At 36.8% G+C, this 21,212-nt stretch overlaps 1 protein-coding gene, 1 long non-coding RNA gene and 1 other non-coding gene across 3 annotated transcripts in view; 1 reads left to right on the top strand and 2 right to left on the bottom strand.

Annotated features, from left to right (window-relative positions):
* LOC106664147 (short stature homeobox protein-like) overlaps nt 1–21,212 on the bottom strand; it is a gene marked incomplete at its 5' end in the record, with an annotated part of 59,692 nt that overhangs the window by 22,001 nt on the left and 16,479 nt on the right. The window contains one exon of the mRNA XM_014389596.2: nt 12,538–12,728. Coding sequence (XP_014245082.2) covers nt 12,538–12,728 — 191 coding nt within the window. The remainder of the gene's footprint in view (nt 1–12,537; nt 12,729–21,212) is intronic.
* Nucleotides 5,069–10,897, top strand: LOC112126620. The gene is made up of 3 exons (XR_002910100.1): nt 5,069–5,079; nt 7,972–7,973; nt 10,699–10,897. It is a non-coding gene; the product is annotated as an uncharacterized LOC112126620 (long non-coding RNA).
* On the bottom strand, nt 5,627–5,699 carry Trnad-auc. Its single transcript has one exon. It is a non-coding gene; the product is annotated as a tRNA-Asp (tRNA).

Genomic DNA, 21,212 nt, shown 5'->3' on the forward strand with positions numbered 1-21,212 from the left:
TGTTGCCCTTTTGCTAAGTTATTCGATGATGATAATTTCTAATAAAATTATAAAGCTTTTAAATATAATTATGTTCTATTAAGTCCAGTTTAAAAAAAGGTCGTCGGAAGTGACCCCACTAGGTGAATGTTTCATTAAAAATGCTCCCAAAGGGAAATAAACACGGTGGAAGGAGAAGAATAAAGTGTTATCCGATTACATTGATTGCTAATATTTAAGTGGACACGTCCGGATCCTCGGGAGTTTAATTGGATTGATAGGGCGACTGGGCCTAAGTAGTTGATAGATTGGATCATCCCTGAGGGAGGAATCGGAGGATCCTTTCAAGTAATTGCATGCCACCTGTTAGCCCCTTGGCTTTGTCTACTCACGACGGTAATTTCCGAACGGTTTATACGAGAACAATTCTGTACAAGCGGCTGTTTCAATTTGTCCGTATATTTTTAAATGGAATATTTTTCGTCTAAGGAATCCATGAAATAAAAAATGAATCACCAGGTTTAATGTTAAATAGACCCCCCCCCCAGTTTTAATTTCAAATTAACCATTGCTTGAATTAAACGAAAAACTTGAGAGATAGTATGAAATGTAAGCCTGTATGTTAGCGATTTTGTTTATTTGGATTTGGATTTTTACAGGCCCAAATCCGCGCATGAACGCACATACCAACATGGCACCGAGTTGAGCCTATTTGGCTCTTGTAATCCCTCAACAATTCCAGCTTTTACTATTTACAGTAAATTGCCGGCAGATTCGAGAATCACTCACCTTGGTTGCTGGCATTCCGGGGGCAGTCCTCAGTCTTATCAGTCCAGCCACCGAGGTTTGGGCACTGGGAGGGGGGATGCTGTCAACAGCTAGGTCAATTCAGCACCTGCAGTTCCAAACCCATTCGTACTCACGTTCATTGTTAAATACATTCACTCCTATATTTACATGCCGTTCATTCAATTAGGGTACACACATATTACAACTAGCTTAATTGAGGGTCGATGGGGTACTCGATATTCCATCATCAACCTTCTCCTATCACACATTCACGCTAATAAATACATTCACTTTCAACCCAACCTGTACATATATTATATAACTAACCTAATTGAGGGTCGATGGGGTAAAAATTTCAATTTTTTTTTTGCACAGGGGATCTAAAAACGCGCAAATTGAGAGAAAACTCTACACATCATTTTGCGTCCGAACGAAGTCCTAATGTTTTTTAAAGGTAAAAACCTAGGTAAAAAAAGTTAATTTGAAGTTAAAAAGAGTTCATTTTAAGGTAAAAAGGGTTATTTGAAGTAGAAAAAGGTTAATTTGAAGTTAAAAAGGGTTAATTTTAAGTCCTTTTTTAAAAAGGGACATTGTAAGTTAAAGAGAGTTAATTTTAAGGTAAAAAGGGTTAATTTGAAGTATAAAAAGGTTAATTTGAAATCAAAAAGGGTTAATTTTAGGATAAAAAGTGTTAATTTTAAGTCCTTTTTTAAAAGGGACATTTTAAGTTAAAAAGAGTTAATTTTAAGGTAAAAAGGGTTAATTTTAAGTAAAAAAAGGTTAATTTGAAGTTAAAAAGAGTTAACTTTAAGGTAAAAAGGGTTAATTTAAAAAGAGTTAATTTTAAGGTAAAAAGGGTTAATGTAAAAAGAGTTATTTTTAACGTAAAAAGGGTTAATTTAAAAATAGTTAATTTTAAGGTAAAAAGGGTTAATTTAAAAAGAGTTAATTTTAAGGTAAAAAGGGTTAATTTAAAAATAGTTAATTTTAAGGTAAAAAGGGTTAATTTAAAAAGAGTTAATTTTAAGGTAAAAAGGGTTAATTTAAAAATAGTTAATTTTAAGGTAAAAAGGGTTAATTTAAAGAGTTAATTTTAAGGTAAAAAGGGTTAATTTAAAAAGAGTTAATTTTAAGGTAAAAAGGGTTAATTTGAAGAGTTAATTTTAAGGTAAAAAGTGTTAATTTAAAGAGTTAATTTTAAGGTAAAAAGGGTTAATTTGAAGTAGAAAAAGGTTAATTTGAAGTTAAAAAGGGTTAATTTTAGGGTAGAAAGTGTTAATTTTAAGTCCTTTTTTAAAAAGGGACATTTTAAGTTACCAAGAGTTAATTTTATGGTAAAAAGGGTTAATTTAAAACGAGCTATTTTTAAGGTAAAAAGGGTTAATTTGAAGTAGAAAAAGGTTAATTTGAAGTTCAAAAGGGTTATTTTTTGGGTAAAAAGTGTTAATTTGAAGTCCTTTTTAAAAAGGGACATTTTAATTTAAAAATAGTTAATTTTAAGGTAAAAAGGGTTAATTTGAACTAAAAAAAAGGTTAATTTGAAGTTAAAAAGGGTTAATTTTAGGATAAAAAGTGTCAATTTGAAATCCTTTTTTAAAAAGGGACATTTTAAGTAAAAAAAGGGTTAATTTTAATTAAAAAAAAAGGTTAATTTGAAGTTAAAAAGAGTTAATTTTAAGGTAAAAAGGGTTAATTTAAAAAGAGTTAATTTTAAGGTAAAATGGGTTAATTTAAAAAGGGTTAATTTGAAGTAGAAAAAGGTTAATTTGAAGTTAAAAAGGGTTATTTTTAGGGTAAAAAGTGTTAATTTTAAGTCCTTTTTAAAAAGGGACATTTTAAGTTACAAAGAGTTAATTTTAAGGTAAATAGGGTTAATCTGAAGTAGAAAAAGGTTAATTTGAAGTTAAAAAGGGTTATTTTTAGAGTAAAAAGTGTTAATTTGAAGTCCTTTTTAAAAAGGGACATTTTAAGTTAATTTGAAATTAAAAAAGGTGGGTGTTTAGTGTCACGTCTAGTGTGACGTAAGTTAAAATCAGCTTTGCCAATCATGCACGAGTAAAAAAAAGAACTTGTCCTAGGGTCACTGTGCTAAAATCTTGTTCATTACAATGTTATACTGGAAAATGGACTCTACAGATTCTAGACATATTAAACGAACAGTTATGTTTATTTATTTATTTTGTTTTTTGTTCATCCCAAAGCTTTGTTAAGGTGGCCATTCACTATCGCTCCAAATGGAACCGCGCCAAGCCGTACTAATTAACCATTTGGGGTGCCTGAAATTTGAGGGGGCATTCACGACCGCTCCACAGCCAGTCCCTCCGAACGTCATCAAGTGAATTACCTTCTCAAAATGGATGACGATCTCTTGTGCTACGCTGATGTTTGTTTATATATTAAAAGCAAAAAACCGAAAAGGAAATGTTGTTAGGCTCCTGAACAGAATTCGTAATACCCACATCAATTTGATGAAACATCTTTCCCTTGAACCCGCTGATTGGAGGTACTATTTAAGGATGGATGAAACGTCTTATTTATTCATTATATTTAGTGATCTATTGACCAAATTACTTCTTTCAATTAATTAATCTTTTCTTGTAAGGTTTTGGTTGAAATGAAAAAGCTAGTGTCACGAGCGGGATTCGAACCCATGACCTTCGGCTAAATACGCCGCTGCTCTACCACTTGAGCTATCGTGACCTCGATCAACTCGGACACCAACTTCCCATCTCAACCGCACCTTTTGAATTTTCCCTCCTTTTTGCCAAAGTAGTCGAGGTCACGATAGCTCAAGTGGTAGAGCAGCGGCGTACGAAGGTCGTGGGTTTGAATCCCTCTCGTGCCATTGACTTTTTTATCTCAACTAAAAACCTTAAATTCTTAAAATTAACCCTTTTTTACTGATTATTTGGAGATCGTGAGACGCGGTCTGGTGTGACGTAGGTTTTAGAAAAACATTTTCTTTATCGTGTCAACGTTTCGGTCTTTATTGAGATCATCTTCAGGGCTTGGGATTTATAAACATAGTTTAAATTGTACAAATACATGTAGGTTGTGAAAAAATGAGTTTATACAATGATAGAAATTTTAGACTCAATCAAAGTATTTCTACTCACTCAAAGTGTTTGTTTTTCTCTGTAAATGTATCATTACTGTGTGTCGTGTTGAGAGTAGCAGTGAGATATTAATGTTTTTTGTTTGTTGGATTTTGAAGGGAGTGGGGAAGGAAGTAGGGAAAGAAATCCATTTTTCTACGAGGAGTCGTCTTCTTTGAGGTGACAATTGGAAAGAATGGGTAATGGTTTGGCTTATTTCTCCTTTCGTGGTTATATAGACGGATAATTAGGGAAAGGAAAGCCAAATTGTTGAAGAATTAGACTATGAAAAATGTTTGATGTGTGGAATGTAATGATTGTTTTATATGTTTTGTGAGATGTGATGATATATGTATGTTATTAATATTGAATTTGATCAATAATATTAGCGCAGCTGCGACTGAGTTTACATTGTTTACCCTGTTGATGTAAACCATTACTAAAAAGGTACGTTTATGTTTGTTTTGTTCTGTGTGTAATATTTTTAGATTGTTGAAGTCGAAATTGTGTTTGTGTTCAAAATGGTGGGTAGCGAGTGCTGTAGGATTTTGCTTGGGTTTTTCGCAATCATAGATATGTTGCTTTACTCTCTTATCAAGATATTGAGATGTAATTCTGACGTAAGTTGCCGGACAGTTGAACAAATTGAATTTGTAAATTACATCAGACTTGTTATTAGTGTGGGATCTTTAATTTTGGAAAAAAGTGTTTGAATTGTTTTATAATTTTTGAAATCTATTTTAATATCGGATGAGAGAAATGTGTTTAATTTATGTGATAGGCCGTGAATGAATGGCATGGAAATGTATGTTGGTTTGTTTATATTTGATAGATTTGATGTAATATTATTAGTAATAGTGGATGGTGTTAGTGTTGAGTTGTAGTTGTTGATTATTCTGTTGATTATGTGTTTAGGGTAGTGATTGTTCTGGAGGATATGTTTGTATGTCTTTATGTTCTTGGGGTGAAATGGTTCATGGCGTAGGATAATAATTCTGTCAAGTAGCCCTTTGGCCGTGTTTATTATTGTATGAAGAGGATGGTAAGATATGAAGTTGATGTAGCGATCTGTGTTTCTTGGTTTTTGATACCAATCTGTGATTAATTTGCCATCTGGTTGTCTTATTACGAGTGTATCTAAAACTGGTATTGTTTTGTTGTTTTCGATTTCATATGTAAATTTTAGGCGTGGGTGAAGCCGTTAAATGTATCTAATGTAGTTGGAATTTGAACTGTGGGAACTGCTGTCAATACATCATCTACGTATTTAGTGAGGAAGGGTAATCGGAAGTTGTGGTATAACTGTGTTTAATAGATGTGTCATAATTATGTCTGCAAGTATCGGGCCTAGGTTGCTACCCATGGCTATGCCAAATAATTACTTGTAAAAATAATTGTTATATGTAAAATATCCGTTAATACAACAGTTGTCGAACAATTGTTATGAACGTGTCAACGTGTACACATCTACGCAGAAAACAAACACTTTGAGAGTGTACAGATAGATTGAGTCTAAAATTTCTAGCATTGTATAAATTCATTTTTTTTTGCATCCTACATGTACTTGTATAATTTAAACAATGTTTATAGATTCCAGGCCGTTAAGATGATCTCAATAAAGATCGACGAACCGTTGGCACGATAAAGACAATGTTTTTCTAAAACAAACGTCACACCAGACCGCATCTCACGATCTCCAAATAATCAGTATAAAAGGGTTAATTTTAAGAATTTATGGTTTTTAGTTGAGATAAAAAAGTCAATGTCACAAGTGGGATTCGAACCCACGACCTCCGGCTAGATAGGCCGCTGCTCTACCACTTGAGCTATCGTGACTTCGATCCCCTCGGGCACCAACTTCCCATCTCAACCCCACCTTTTGAATTTATCTCAACTAAAAACCTTAATTAATTGGTCAAGCGGGCCACGAAAACTAGTGAAGTTAATTTTAAGGTAAAAAGGGTTAAATTTGAAATAAAAAAAGGTTAATTTGAAGTTTAAAAAAAGTTAAATTTGAAGTTAAAAAAAGTTTAATTTGAAGTTAAAAGAGGACACATCGTGATTATATATTGCAATGTTTCTATGCTACCCAGTGCACTTTGCGTCTTGCACCTGATTTATCTTTTTATTTTTCTTATCAAAAGTAATATTTGCACACACCGTGATTGGCTCTAAGCATCACAATTATCCTGCACATCGCTTTTTTAAGAGTGATCGTCGAAAATCAGGGTAAGGGTTAATTTGAGGTAAAAAAAGGTTAATTTGAAGTTACAAAAATAGTTAAATTTAAGGTAAAAAGGGTTAATTTAAAACTAAAAAAGGTTCATTTCAAGTTAAAAAGAGTTAATTTTAAGGTAAAATGGGTTAATTTGAAGTTAAAAAAGGTTAATTTGAAGTTACAAAAATAGTTAAATTTAAGGTAAAAAGGGTTAATTTAAAACTAAAAAAGGTTAATTTCAAGTTAAAAAGAGTTAATTTTAAGGTAAAATGGGTTCAGTGGAAGTTTAAAAAAGGTTAATTTGAAGTTAAAAAGAGTTAATTTTAAGGTAAAAAGGGTTAATTTGAAGTTTAAAAAAGGTTAATTTGAAGTCACAAAAAGAGTTAAATTTAAGGTAAAAAAAAGTTAATTTGAAATTAAAAAGAGTTAATTTTAAGGTAAAAAGGGTTAATTTAAAAAGAGTTAATTTTAAGGTAAAAAGGGTTAATTTGAAGTAGAAAAAGGTTAAGTTGAAGTCAAAAAGGGTTAATTTTAGGGTAAAAAGTGTTAATTTTAAGTCCTTTTTAAATAGGGACTTTTTCAGTTAAAAAGAGTTAATTTTAAGGTAAAAATGGTTAATTTGAAGTAAAAAAAGGTTAATTTGAAGTAAAAAGAGTTAATTTTAAGGGAAAAAGGGTTAATTTGAAGTAAAAAAAAGGTTAATTTGAAGTTAAAAAGAGTTAATTTTAAGGTAAAAAGGGTTAATTTGAAGTAAAAAAAGTTTAATTGTAATTAAAAAAGTAAATTTTAAGTAAAGAAGGTTAATGAAGTTAAAAAAGGGTTTATTTTAAGGTAAAAACGGTTAATTTGAAGTTAAAAAATGTTAATTTTAATTAAAAAAGTTAATTTTAAGTAAAGAAGGTTAATGAAGTTAAAAAAGGGTTTATTTTAAGGTCAAAAGGGTTAATTTGATTTTTTTAAATATTTAAATTGAATAATATATTCCAATGAGAGCAATAAATGAGGTTATTTATTTATATATTTTTATTATTTTTATTTTAATATTTGTTATTGGGGCGTCGGTGGCCGCTCGGTAAAGCGTTGACGAGGTCCTCATCACGTCCCGGTTCGAATTCAGGGCCGCTGGACATACTTACAAAAGTATTTTAAAGACCCGAGGAATGATTGACTTCCGCTATTAAATAAAAGATAATTAAACAATAAAAAATTAAATTAAATTTTAAAAAACTGAAAACCAGGATGGGTCGTAGACTCAGACGACAATGTTTAAGCATTTTTTCATTTAAATTACTTTGATATGAAATGGCTTTTACGTTTGAAAAAAGTTCTAATCAACAGTGCTGGCATTTTTTAATATCTATTCTTTTAATTGTCGCCTCAGACCATACTTTTTCTGTCGGACCACGAATGATCGTTGAGAAAAGGTTGAAAATTCTTCATAGGAGAGAGCAGATTAAAGTGACAACGGTTCTGATAGAAAGGATCTGCAAATTTCTTTCTAGTTAAAACGTTTCGTACAAACTTAAAAACTAAAGTAAATATATCATAAGACCAACATAAATTAAACCTTATAATATATGATATTACATAACATATGAAACGAGATAAAATGAAAAAAAAGAAATGAGATGAAAATGATTGAAAAAAAAATGACAATCATAATAAAATAAAGATGTAGAAAATGAAAATAAACAATACATAAATACGTGCACATAATAACAATGGACTAGATAAAATACATGCATTCTTATGAAATGATCAGATGGTGACGATGGCGTCAAAATTGCACGGTTACTTGACAACTATTGCCACCATCTCCCATTGTAAATGTGTACTATTGTAGTCTTCCAAAGCATTGAAGAGAGTCGATTAAATTCAAGAAGAAAAAAGCTGTTTTTACGTCGAGCCTTACAGGTGAGACTGTCTAGTTGCTAAGAAAGTGAAATGGGTAAATAAACTCAACGAAAAGAACGTAATAACCAGAGAGTTTCAGAACTTCTAAACAAAACCGAGCACTCCTGTCCCTTTTCCTCGGAATGGCTATCATCATAGGCTATATTTTATTTTTAATCTTTGATCGTTAGAACGATTAAAAATAAATATATTATAATAATTTTATCAGAAAAATACTCGGTATTGGACAAAAATAGTTTGCAATTTAAACACTTTTAAAAATGACTTTTAGGCAAACTCTGGATTATTTTCGTACGTTTATTACAATCAAGTAAGAGCAAGTATCTTATATATCAAGAATAGTAGTATATCAAAAGTAAGATCATTAGGAGAATCTTAAAGTCATTCATTGTCGAGAGGGAAAAAGACCCATCTCTGGATTTCACATCTAATTTTCAAAAAGTTTAAACTTTAGATGTACAAGTAGATAGTCGGGGTGTAACAGCCAATTAAGAGCTATTGTATCCCCCATTTTTGTGTAAGTCCCATTTCATCAAGGAACTTGATTAGTAGGTCCGGTTTCAGTCGTTGAATTTCTTCTTCAATTACACTGTACATCCCAAAACACTTCCTCCTCCGGGCAAGTGTAGCACCACAGTGGGCGCACACTAGGTCGGTGGGGCGGCGCGACGCGGGGCGGTGGGGAATTGTGAAGGTCCGCACACTATGTAGTATCTAGTTGGTCGGATTTTCCCCCTCCGTTTTAGTGTTAATTTTGCATTTCCAGGAGTCCCCACGTCACAATCGCTGGCTTCGTCTTTGCAAATATGGCATCCGAGGGCAGCTGAATATACCAGAACTCAACGATTTCCCACCGCCACGGCGCATACTAGGCCGGTAGCGCGTCGCGGCGCGGAGCCGGGTTCCAGAAGTCTGGCAACTTCCTCCGGCTCCGAGCCGCGCCGCGCGGTGTGCGGGGTTACATTCATTCCGCGCCACCGATCTAATGTGCGCCCAGCTTAATAGGTGTGTTGGTGTCTCCTCTACCTCTTTGCAGAATCTGCACGTCCCTTCTTGAATTTTACCAATTTTCTTTAAATGTCCATTTAGTTTGCAGTGTCCTGTTAAGAATCCTGTTAGGATTCGCATTTTTTTCCTGCTTCCTTTGATACATTCTGTCACTTCTTTCCTTCCGAAATTAGTTCGGAGGTTCTTGGCTTGTTTGTGTCAAATGAGTGAATTACATTGTTTCTTCATTTTCTTTTTATCCTTCTGTCTGAGTACTCATTGACAGTGTGGGTTCCTACGCCACAAAAGGGTTCTGGTCCTCTCAGCGGTATAGCAGCCCATTTTCTTCCAAGGGTGAAGTTTAAATTTTATTTTCACATGATTAGATTTAAGGCACTTTTTGGTACAAGTAAAATATAAATTCCAATAACCAAAATGAATTGCTCAAGGTAGTCTGAATACAAGACCCCAAAATCGCTGAGAATCAAGAGGATTATCCATATATTTTTAAGCAGTTGCCACCAAAGATTGGAAGCGAAGAGATTTCTGGCAGATTTTGTATCCTCATAGAAAAGACCAGAGTTCAGAATGTCATCTTAAGATTTGTGAAATTGTTGACAATTCATATTAGTTTTCCATTGTGTTTGAATTTCTTTAAGGAAGGCATAACTTTTTTCCTGAAACTAACTTTAGGCTTACTTCAGTTTTTGTGCATTTTCATAGTTCAACAATTGCAATGATTCGTGAGGACTTATGTTACCTTTAGAGCAACAGAAAATGGGCTTAACATCGACGCTGTTAAGTCCCAGGCTGAATTTGGATCAAGTTCTCTCCGTTTTATTTCTTTCTGTCCCAACGTAAAAACCGTGGCATTATCTGATATCATACCTTGTCCTGGGATTCCGTACCTATGAAATTCTATCAGTTCCGTCGTACATGCTACCTTCTACGCTTTGGTACGAATAGACTCCTTGTTGACTCCCTTTTTCTTCCCCAGTTTCCTTACGGCCGTGTAACGTGGTCTGTGTAACTTGGAGATAAACAAAAAAGTGGCTAATTAATCTTGATGACTATATTTTTACTGATAACTGACCTTCGAGAAATTAGATACATGTGTTTACAACTTTTCTGTAAGCGCCAAGAAAATCTTACTTAAACTGGCTTATAGGATGATTGATTGATATTGATTGATGTTGATTTTGTGTTTTGCTTGCTCAAGGTTTCATTTCAAAAAATGAATATCATAAGCTTTTCCGTGTTCTTTCCATTGCTGTAATAAATTTAAAAGTTGATGAAACCTGAAAAGTGATCTCGAAAACAATTGAGATTTAGACCTTGAATAGTAGAGACTTAGACATTAGGTCAATTTGACATGTAGAGTGTAACCTCCTGAACTGTTGACGTATGTTCTCGAGGCACCCTGTATAATCAAATTTATTATTATTATTATTATCATCATTATATTCCCTCTAACGACCCCTCTATACTCAGAAGGGGCACATCGTCTCATAAAATCTTTGCCGTCCGGTATGAAAATAACTATAACCCTGAACCGCTCAGGAATAAAATGTCAGGGATATGCAGATGACATAGTCCTGACAACCAGGGGAAAATTCGAGGAAACCCTCTGTGATATAATCCAAGAGGGACTGAAAATCACAGAAAAATGGTGTAAAAGTGCAGGCTTGGGGATCAACCCAAACAAAACAACTATAGTCACTTTTACACGGAAAAGAAATCTAGATCACATGAAAGTAATCAAACTAAACAACACTGTGATAGAAATCAAAAATGAAGTCAAATATCTGGGCATTATACTAGATAAAACACTAACGTTTAAGAAACATATCAGCTCTATCATCACAAAGGCGACACGAGCTTTGATGGTGTGCAGAAGAATGGCAGGAAGAAACTGGGGATGTAGGCCAGAAACCCTGTTATGGATGTACACCATGATAGTAAGACCTTTACTCACATACGGAGCTATAGCCTGGGCTGATAAAGCGGAACAAACAACCAAAAGGAAAGAACTCTCAAAAATACAGAGACTTGCATGCATCTGCGTAACGGGAGCAATGAGAACATGTCCTACAATTAGCATGGAAAAGATATTGGGACTAATCCCCCTACATCACATGATAGAAAGGACAGCACAGAAAACTATAATTAACATCATTAGAGAGAAACCTCCAACAGGAATAAAACTGAAATGGAGAGACAGAAACAAACTGTGGAAAAACCATCCTTCACTCATGGCTCCAAGAGACGACATGAACAGGAGGTTTGAATTTAACCATAAATTCCGAATACATCTGGGCACCAAAAAGGAATGGGAAAGAGAGGGAAATAACTCCCTCAAAAATGGCACCATCCTTTGGTACACAGATGGATCTAGAACACAGGAAGGTACGGGGGCAGGAGTGTTCGGACCCGGAACCAAATACTCAGAACCCATGGGAAAGCATACCAGTATCTTCCAAGCTGAAATTCATGCAATTGAAAGATGTATCCAATTCAATCTAAATAAAGGATACAAAAACAAGAATATAGCTATCATGTCAGATAGCCAAGCAGCCATCAAAGCACTAAGCTCAAATACCATTAGTTCAAGGATGGTGCTGAACTGCAAAACCAAATTAAATATATTAGGCTCGCAGAATAAAGTCAGCCTCTGCTGAGTCCCAGGACACATGGGAGTAGAAGGCAACGAGAAAGCGGACACCCTGGCAAGAAAAGGGGCTGCCACACCGCTAATAGGACCTGAACCCTTCTGTGGAATAGGAACACACACTATTAGCGAATACCTCAGACAGAAGGACAAAAAGAAAATGAGCGAACTTTGGAATTCACTTATTGGACATAGACAATCCAAGAATCTTCTAACCAAGAAAGAAATCACAGAATGTGTCAAAGGAAGCAGGAACAGACTGCGAATCCTAACAGGATTCCTGACAGGACACTGTAGATTAAATGGACATCTAAAGAAAATTGGAATAATCCAAGATGGTACATGCAGATTCTGCAAAGAAGCAGAAGAGACCCCAACACACTTACTAACAAACTGCGGAGCCACACTAGCCCGCAGGAGGAAGTGTTTTGGGATGTACAATGTGACCATAGAAGAACTACAACCACTGAAACCGGGCCTATTAATCAAGTTTCTTGATGAAATAGGACTCACCGATGTGCTTTAGGCAGAGCACAGGGGATATAATAGCTCTTAAAGGGCGCAGTATACCATACCCTGAATCATTATATCTATCTATCTATGAAAATAACTAATAAAAGAGGGGAGAAAATATCCCCTTGAAGGATCACTTAGGTGAGATCGAATATTACAGACTTGTTCCCCTTTTATTTTACGAAAGTGGCGTTCTTTCAGAGGTTTTATAACTTTGTTGAATAATTTATTATAAAACAAGATCTAACGCTTTCTCAACTTCCAAGTTAAAACTGTCTACAAGGCGAAACACTCGCTGAACTATTGGTGAGAGCCAAAGCCAAACTGATTTTATGGGAGAATTTTATACCAAAATTTTAGACTTGAGAACGTACTTGAACTCTGGCTTCGCTGAGTCCGAGCCTTTGGCTGAGTTCTTCTCTCATGAAGGCGTCAGGATAGTGCGTCTCGTCGAAGAGGCGTTCGAGCTCGTTGAGCTGCTCCAGGGTAAAATTCGTCCTGCTCCTCCTCTGTTTGTTGCTGCTCGCCTTGCTCGGGCAGGGAGAACTCTGGCCGGAGCCAATCCCTGCAAAACAAGAAGTAAACCAAAGGTCAGACTCTGTTGAGACGCATTTTTGGTTAAAAATGTGGCAGTTCCAAACCGGAAGATGTTTCCAGGGGCTGATGTCATTTGCATTTTAAATTGAAGGAGTTAAAGTTGATTATTGCCTACTTAAACTTGTAACCTAATAATATGTACAGTATTGTGTTTGCCGTTTGCCCTTATATTAATATTCTGTCGAGTAATCGCTCCCGATAAATAATATTACAGGATCTACTTGGTTTTAGTGCCTTTTAGTGCTTAGTGACGTGAACTCCCGGATCTTCGTTAATTGTGCCGCGCGCTGTCGTGAGTCACGATCCTGATTGGTTTTAGAAGCCAATGCTGGGGTCGAGTAGGGACTCGGGCAGTTGTGAGCCAAATCAGCAGCCAGGTGCTTTTAGAGTATATTGTTGCTGTGGCGTTTGATGACCTTACATTATTGAAGCGAGAACTCCTCGACTACTCTGGTATAATCTGGTTGAGGGTTTCGGTTCGAATTATTAAAAAGAATTTAGGTAACTAAACTGGAAATAACTTTAGTCTTTCTCTTCAACAGCGTGGAACTACCGACATATGTACAAGTTAAATAAATAGGACTCACTATACATAGAAATCAGACGTGGAATCTCCAAATAAGAACTCAAAAGTCTTGGAAAACTATGAATAGAAGTTGTGCCGAAATCAGACATGAAATCACAAACTAACACTACCATTCCTGTTAAAGGTCAAAAGAATTCTCAACTCTTTGCTGTATCTACAAGCCTTCGAACAGTTTGGGCAGTGGAGTGTCATAACATCATCTAATCGTCAACAAATCCAAGGAATACAGTCAAAAGTCATCCGAAGAATACAATAAGTTCCTTACAACGTAATACCTACTAAGTTTCACTCCAATTTTTCAACCAATCCAAACCCTATAGCTGAAGGGTTCACTACGACTACACCTAGACAGGAGGCTGACATGGAATCGTAGACAACTTTCTAGACCTCTTCAGTTTCGACCGTAAATCCCCAAAGTTTATACCAGACTTCGACCAATTTGGGCATACGGAGCGAGGTGTGGAGTTACATAACGTCATCAACAAAAAAGACCTCCGAAGAATACTCTCGGAATGAGGTGGGCAAATAGGTCACATATTATGCCAGATTCCCACAAGGGACCATTCTCGCACCCATCCTGTTTGACATAACTGAATTTCCATCTCGACACCATCATCATAGACTGGATGATATCGCAGTTGTTCATGTTCTTACACATCCCGTTCATACCGAGGACCAGCCACGTCAGTTACTTACGACTATACCTAGACAGGAGGCTGACATGGAATCGTAGACAACAACTTTCTAGACCTCTTCAGTTTCGAACGTAAATCCCCAAAGTTTATACCAGACTTAGACCAGTTTGGGCATAGGAGCGAGGTGAGGAGTTACATAACGTCATCAACAAAAAAGACCTCCGAAGAATACTCTTAAGTTCCTTACTACGTCATAAGTTAAGTAAGTTTCACTCCAATCTTTTAACCCATCCTAATTCTATAACTCAAGCTCTCTACGACCGACCATCTTCTTGACGTGGTACCCCCAAAATGTAACTACCTGGGCAAAAACGAAGACATTTAGGACCGAAATCAGACATGATTGTCAAAAATGAACAATGTCCAAAGGCATTGAACCTACATAGACAGAGGTGAGCCGTTCGTTACCACCAAGCTATCTGATATCCAACAAATTCATACTTGAGAAGAATTTTCCAAGCTTTTTTCTACGTCTCAAACCCCACTATCATCCGCTTCTGATGAACGACCGTTCACACCAGGTTCACTCCTCAAGCCCTCTACACTCCTTCCCATCCCAAGAATCTCTCCTCATCGACCTTCTACAATTTAGTTCCAGGTTTGGCAGGCATCTTGTAATACGGCCCTCCGAGTGCAGTAGTGTTAGCGTTGTGATGTACATATAGATAATGAACAATTTGTAATTAGTACATTCGTCAGAAACGACTGTACCTAGAAAGGAGGCAGGCGTGGAATCGTCACATTGAAGGTAACAACTTTCTACATTTCTAGGAATCAGTTTCGACCGTAAAAAATCCCAACGTTAATACAATACTTCGACCAGTTTGTACATACGGAGCGAGGTATGGAGTGCCTTAAAGTCATCTAATATTCAAAAAATCCAAGCAGTCCAGTCGAAAGTCCTCCGAAGAATACAATAAGTTCCTTATCACGTCATACCTACTAAGTTTTATTCCAATCTTTCAACCCCTATAGCTCAAGCTCTCCTCGACCGTCCCCCTGACGTGGTATCCCAAGGACTTAAGATACGACTTGGAAAACAACAAAAACTTGTAAGCCCGAAATCTGATATGTCATGAAAAACACTATGCAAAGCATTTCTTCAACCTATATGGAAAAAGGTGAGCTGCGGGTTACCACTAATTTCTATTTTCTCCTCTTCACTGTTTAACCTTACAAATAGGATCATCGTTCCATTTACTGGTGTGTTTCCTCAGATGCCAGTCACAAGATATATACATATATCACTCTGCATTTTATCATGTCTAACTGTAACAACGTGCTTTTAATTTTTTCATATCCAATTAATAAGGAGGACAAAATAATCGGAAGCGAACAAACTACAGGTTTATTACCCGGCAGGCCAGAAAAGACCACCCGTCCTAGAATCAATTTAAAATTTCATTTTCTCGTTTCTTGTAATTTCGAATCAGATCCTGGTAAAATATAAATTGACTGTGTCCAATTGGGAAAAGGTCCAGGGAAAGATCTCCTCCGCCGGAATACAATCGAGTTCGACCTTGCGAAGGGCGCCGGGAGGCGGAAATATTTCCTCAGTTTGTTCCAATGACAGGCAATAAATATAATCTCCACCTCTGCCCTGTTTTCCCTGTTATATCAATAGACAAACGTCCACTTTCATCCCCAAATAACCCGATGGTAAATTATGCAAACCCCATTTTTCCCTCGGACTCCCTTTGTAGAGTTTCTCGGATCGTTTCTCTTATTGGTATTGCCGTTCTACGCTTAGGAAATATTTCCTCACCCCTTCTTTTATCAAGACAATCATCCCTCCCTCTTAGAACTGAAACTGCGCCAATAAAGCAAGTTAGGCACGGAATAAATAATATGTTAACATTTAAAAGTGTGTAGTGGGGCTGATTTATTGCAATGCCCATCCTTACAAATGGACAAAATGTTTTGATCCTGGCTCTTGTTCAAATTTATTATCTCATGGAAAGTGAAAGCGAAAAAAATACGGCCAAACACCCACCTTTTGTATGTTATTTGCACAAACGTTAAGTAAAGTTAAAACTATCTACATCTATTTATAAGATTCAGTTGATGTTTATATTCTCCGATTAAATTGTAGTGACCCTCTCTGCCTTATTGTGTGCTGTTTTTCAGAGTTTCAAGGAAAGCCCATGGGTTTTTGGGGCGAGTACAATGTTGTTATTTCTAAGAAATTGCAGTGGTTTTGGAATGGAGCAGTGTTGTTGCAGCAGTATTTCCAGGAAATTACACGTGTTTAGGAATGGCGCAGTGTTGTTGTTGCAGTGTTTCTTGGAAATTACAGGGCTTTAGGACGGGTACAGAGTTGTTGCTGAAGGGTTTCTCGGAAATTACAGGGCTTTAGGACGGTATCAGTGTTGTTGTTGCAATATTTTTCGGAAATTACAGAGTTTTAGGACGGGATCAGTGTTGTTGCTGAAGGGTTTCTTGGAAATTACAGGGCTTTAGGGCGGGTACAGAGTTGTTGTTGCAGTGTTTCTTGGAAATTACAGGGAATGTTGTTGCTACAGGGTTTTTCAGAAATTGCAGGGGTTTAGGAATGGCGCAGTGTTGTTGCGGGAGGTTTCTCGGAAATTACAGAGCTTTAGGACGGGATCAGTGTTGTTGTTGCAGTGTTTCTTGGAAATTACAGAGCTTTAGGACGGGATCAGTGTCGTTGTTGCAGTGTTTCTTGGAAATTACAGGGCTTTAGGACGGGTACAGAGTTGTTGTTGCAGTGTTTCTTGGAAATTACAGGGAATGTTGTTGCTACAGGGTTTTTCAGAAATTGCAGGGGTTTAGGAATGGCGCAGTGTTGTTGCGGGAGGTTTCTCGGAAATTACAGAGCTTTAGGACGGGATCAGTGTTGTTGTTCCAGTGTTTCTTGGAAATTACAGAATTTTAGGACGGGTACAGTGCTGTTGCTGCAGTTTTTCAGAAATTACACGGACATTACATTCAATTGTCCGACGCCAATTTAAAATCTCCATGTTGGAATATTCAATCGTCAACTTTTCTTTTTTTATTAATTTCGTCAACACCAATTTATCGTGTTTATTTACATTCTACTTTACATTCTAAGCAGTTGTAGATGATGAAGAGTCAGTTAATAAAATCCGGAGGAGACTAACCCTGTAGATCCAAGCAGGAAGCCCGCGTAAAAATGCATTTTATTACAGTAATTAATGTAATAGAAAAGTTAGTGGAGTCAATGAGATTGTTTAAAGGGTCGCTCCGCTTCTCCGAAATTCACAAGACGACATTAAAAAAAAAAACGAGGACTTCATAAAAGTTGAGGGATGATAATTTTCACCCGGTAGAAAACATTAATTTGACTTCAATTTCAATTCAAGGGCGCAATTATATTTTGATTAAAGAAAGGGGTTGGTTTAACGGATGGAATTGCTGGGAGGGGGTGAAGAGGTGGAGTGGTCGGGAGTTGGAGGCGGATTCCACAAATTCGAATGGGGTGGGCGCGCGCGTTAGGGGTTGAAATGGGTGTTCCGCTCCAGGGGATGACCTCCGTTAAGCAATTGCTTTCCACCGGAGTTCCTTCTTTTCTTTAATCATGTCTTCCTACTTGATTTACCCTTCGTGTTTTCCTCTTAATCAGACTGATTTCGGAAAGATAAAACCCTCCCTCTCGTAGTTCTCTGGTTTTTGCACTCGATTAAAATCGACTGCGGCCCTGTTTCGGGGTTTTATCGAAGATATTATTACTTAATTTGAAGACTTATATTGAGTAGTTTATACTATCACGCACAAATTCGTTTCGTTAGATGATATTGATTTTTCTCGACATGATTTCTGTTTCGCTGCACCGTTTTTCGACTTGTGAACCCACTATCTGTCGGATTCACGACCTAAGGAATAATCCGGACAATTCGCCAACAGCTATTATACCTTTGTGGGGCTTTTGAAGTGGAAAAGCACATGATGTATAAGAAATGGAACGTAACTACGCTGACTCAGCCTTTAGTCCTGTGGTGTAGGTAGTATAACTTTTTCTACACTTTCCGTATTGAGATCATGGTGAAGGTCCACAGATTGTGCACCTGTCTCTACCATTGGATTATGGGTCTGTATTTTGAGTTTGATTCTTGGGCGAGAAGCGGCTATTCACCAACGTTTAAACAGCTCAAATTACTTTGTTTCTAGATGTCATGTCCTAAAAGTGGTAAATACTGCTTCTACAGACAAGTTTAAATCTTTTATCCCATAAAACCTTTAGTCCTTACTAGGCATCAGACACAACGACATTATAACGCTTTTATTTCTTTAGGTTCAATATAAATTTGGAAAAGTCAGCACTACTGCGTACCTAAAGTCTGGGAATAACGACACATTCCTAGAAATAAGAAGATCCTTCTATCAAGTATTATTTCAGCTCATAGTGGCTTGTAAGGGATAACCTATAGAACGGATGCTATAGACGTACCTGTCGTGTTATACCGTCAGGAAACCTAAACCCTTTTGTAAGAAGGCAGTATTGATCTTTGTGCAGGATGAATAACTACAGCTCGAGAGGACTGTAGCACGATACAAACAAGTAAATAATGAACATTATAGCGAACCAGATTCATCACAAAAACAACTGGGACAGCGATGGCCGAGTAGTTAGGGAGCTAAACGTTTCTTGGTTCGAATCTCTCCATACACCTTGGAATTTTATTTGACATAAATTTGTAAAACTGTATTGCAAATGGTTCTGACCCCTCGACCACGACACCCTACATTTTTAAGGAGCGGGGTGTGGTAAAGGTAAATAAGCAAGGAACATTCCGCTATCAGAATGGACGTATAGCAAAAGCTAGGTAGAGGTGAAAGAGCTACCATCATCGTTAACGTAAATAATTGGAAGAGAATTTTTATTGATCTACAACTCGTTTTCTGACTCTCCATTGCGTTTGCTTTGGATTGAAACGTAGGTGACAGTTTATTCCTCTTCAAAGCATAACCTACAATTTGAGTCGTTGTTGAATACGCTGAGTAGATGGTTTTTGAGATGTTGTTGAGGGTTCATTAACCATGAGTATGCTATGTCTGGCACCTCTACAGTTCGTCCTTTACGCCTTTTGTTTTGTATGGACCTGTTCTAAGATGGAGAAATCGAAGTTTGATCATGTTATAGGTTCTGGGGTTAAACCGATCTTTCAGAGAATGTACGTAAACTGCCACATCTTTGTGTTACCCCCGTAATAGGTTCTGGCACTTTAGCTAGATTTAAAGAACCTCCTTTCACGCCGACGCCGAAATCTACCTGTCCTTCTGTACCACTGAACTACCATCCCTAAGATCCAGAAAGACCTAAATTCCATCCACTGGGCCCACAGATCCAGTCATCTCGTCAAATCACTCTCCCATATCCCCTCGCTTACCATGAATAACCGTCTCATTTCCTTCATCCCCTCCGTTAAAAACCTTGGAGTTATCCTTAACCCAAACCCTCTCCTTATACCCTCACATTTACCAAATTTCCCGACGTTGTATTGCCTCTCTCATCCAATTCCACCGGTCTTCCTATCGTTTTCCACCCGTAATCTTGGTGCCCTTCCTCATCTTCCCCTACTTCGACTACAGCTATGTTGCTTACGGTGCTTCGGAGCAGCAAAATAAGCGGCTACAAAGATTAATGAACTGTTGTGCATTCGGGTCCAGGGTATCGTGGCTGTATTCGGGCCTATCCTGGCTCTATGCCCTTTGTTCCTTCCTTTACCAGGCCATTAACACCCATCGTCCTCATTATATTATCCAGTCCAGTCGATTCGAATCCTCTTTCCCCTCTTTCAATACCCGCTCATCTCTTTGTGACCTAATCCATCCCCGGCATAATTTATACTTTACTCCATCCCTCCAACTATCTGCAAGCCGCTTCCTTTACATCTTTTAAACATCTCCTGTACATGGACCTCCTCTCCCTCCAAACAGAGTCTATTTAACCTATAATTTACTCAGTAATTATTATTTTCTGTGTTAATTTTCAGAGTAACACATTTCAGTTTTAACCCCTTTGGGTTTTGTTTTTTGTAAGGTCATTGTTATTACCTTGATCACCACGGCAGACATTTTCGTTAAATCGATTATGTTTCGTGGTCCGATTGACCAAATAAATTCTTTTCAATTAATTAAGGTTTTGGTTGGGATAAAAGAGTCGAAAGTTGAAAAATGGCAAAAAAAGGAGGGAAAATTCAAATGTTGAGATGGGAAGTTAGTGTCCCAGTGGATCGAAGTTACGATAGCTCAAGTGGTAGAGCAGCGGCGTATTTAGCCGAAGGTCGTGGGTTCGAATCCCGCTCGTGCCATTGACTTTTTTATCTCAACTAAAAACCTTAATTAATTGCAGTATATTAATTGGTCAAGCGGACCATGAAATCAGTGAATTATAATCAGTATTGATTCTTCACTGTTAGTAGTATTTAGCCGTTCGATAGTAGTAATTTTTTAATCGATATCTTTCGTGAGCTATCGAAAAAAATTTTATTATTAAGCTTTCATTTTCAAAGAGAGTCAGTACTTTCAGTTTCTTTGACTATTTAACGATTTTCCTGCAAAGTATATCCATCTACTTGAAAATTTATCACACTCCGACAGTAATTAATCCATAAAAAATATGGTAAACCAGAAACCTTAGACGTTGTTCCGAGACGAATTCAAATTCTCTTTCCAATACAAATTAACGAGAAAAAAAATAAACGGATAAATCAAATTTGTAACCCCTTTCTCCGCATAATTCCAAGGATTGTGTAAACTGATCCAAAGTGTTACGGAAATAAATTGAATGGAAAGAGAGAAAAGAATGGGGGCCCACGATCCGAAGAACATTTGTGATAAGAGACTTGTATAAGAGGTGTTGGGGAAATAAAAGAGAGGGGTTTTAATACAATTAGAATCTGAAGAAATCGATCCGGGACACCCTCCATTCGGTCGGCCCAAATCTCATCCACTCCACTCCGGATTGGCAAGGACTTGTAACTTGAAAATATAAATACGATTGGATCGATACCATTTTTTTTTTCAAGCAGTCACGCGAAAATTGCCGTTCAAACAATAAATTCGCGGAACAAATACTATCGCCTGGACGAAGTTTGACTAAAAACTAATTTTATTAGTTACTAATGCTTAGTACTAACAGACGACCAGGTCAGTGAATCAAGGATTTCGACTAAACTTGCTTTGGTGC

The sequence above is a fragment of the Cimex lectularius genome, unplaced genomic scaffold (genome assembly GCF_000648675.2).
Source record: "Cimex lectularius strain Harlan isolate CLEC.00 unplaced genomic scaffold, Clec_2.1 scaffold82, whole genome shotgun sequence".
Taxonomy (NCBI): Eukaryota; Metazoa; Arthropoda; class Insecta; order Hemiptera; family Cimicidae; genus Cimex; species Cimex lectularius.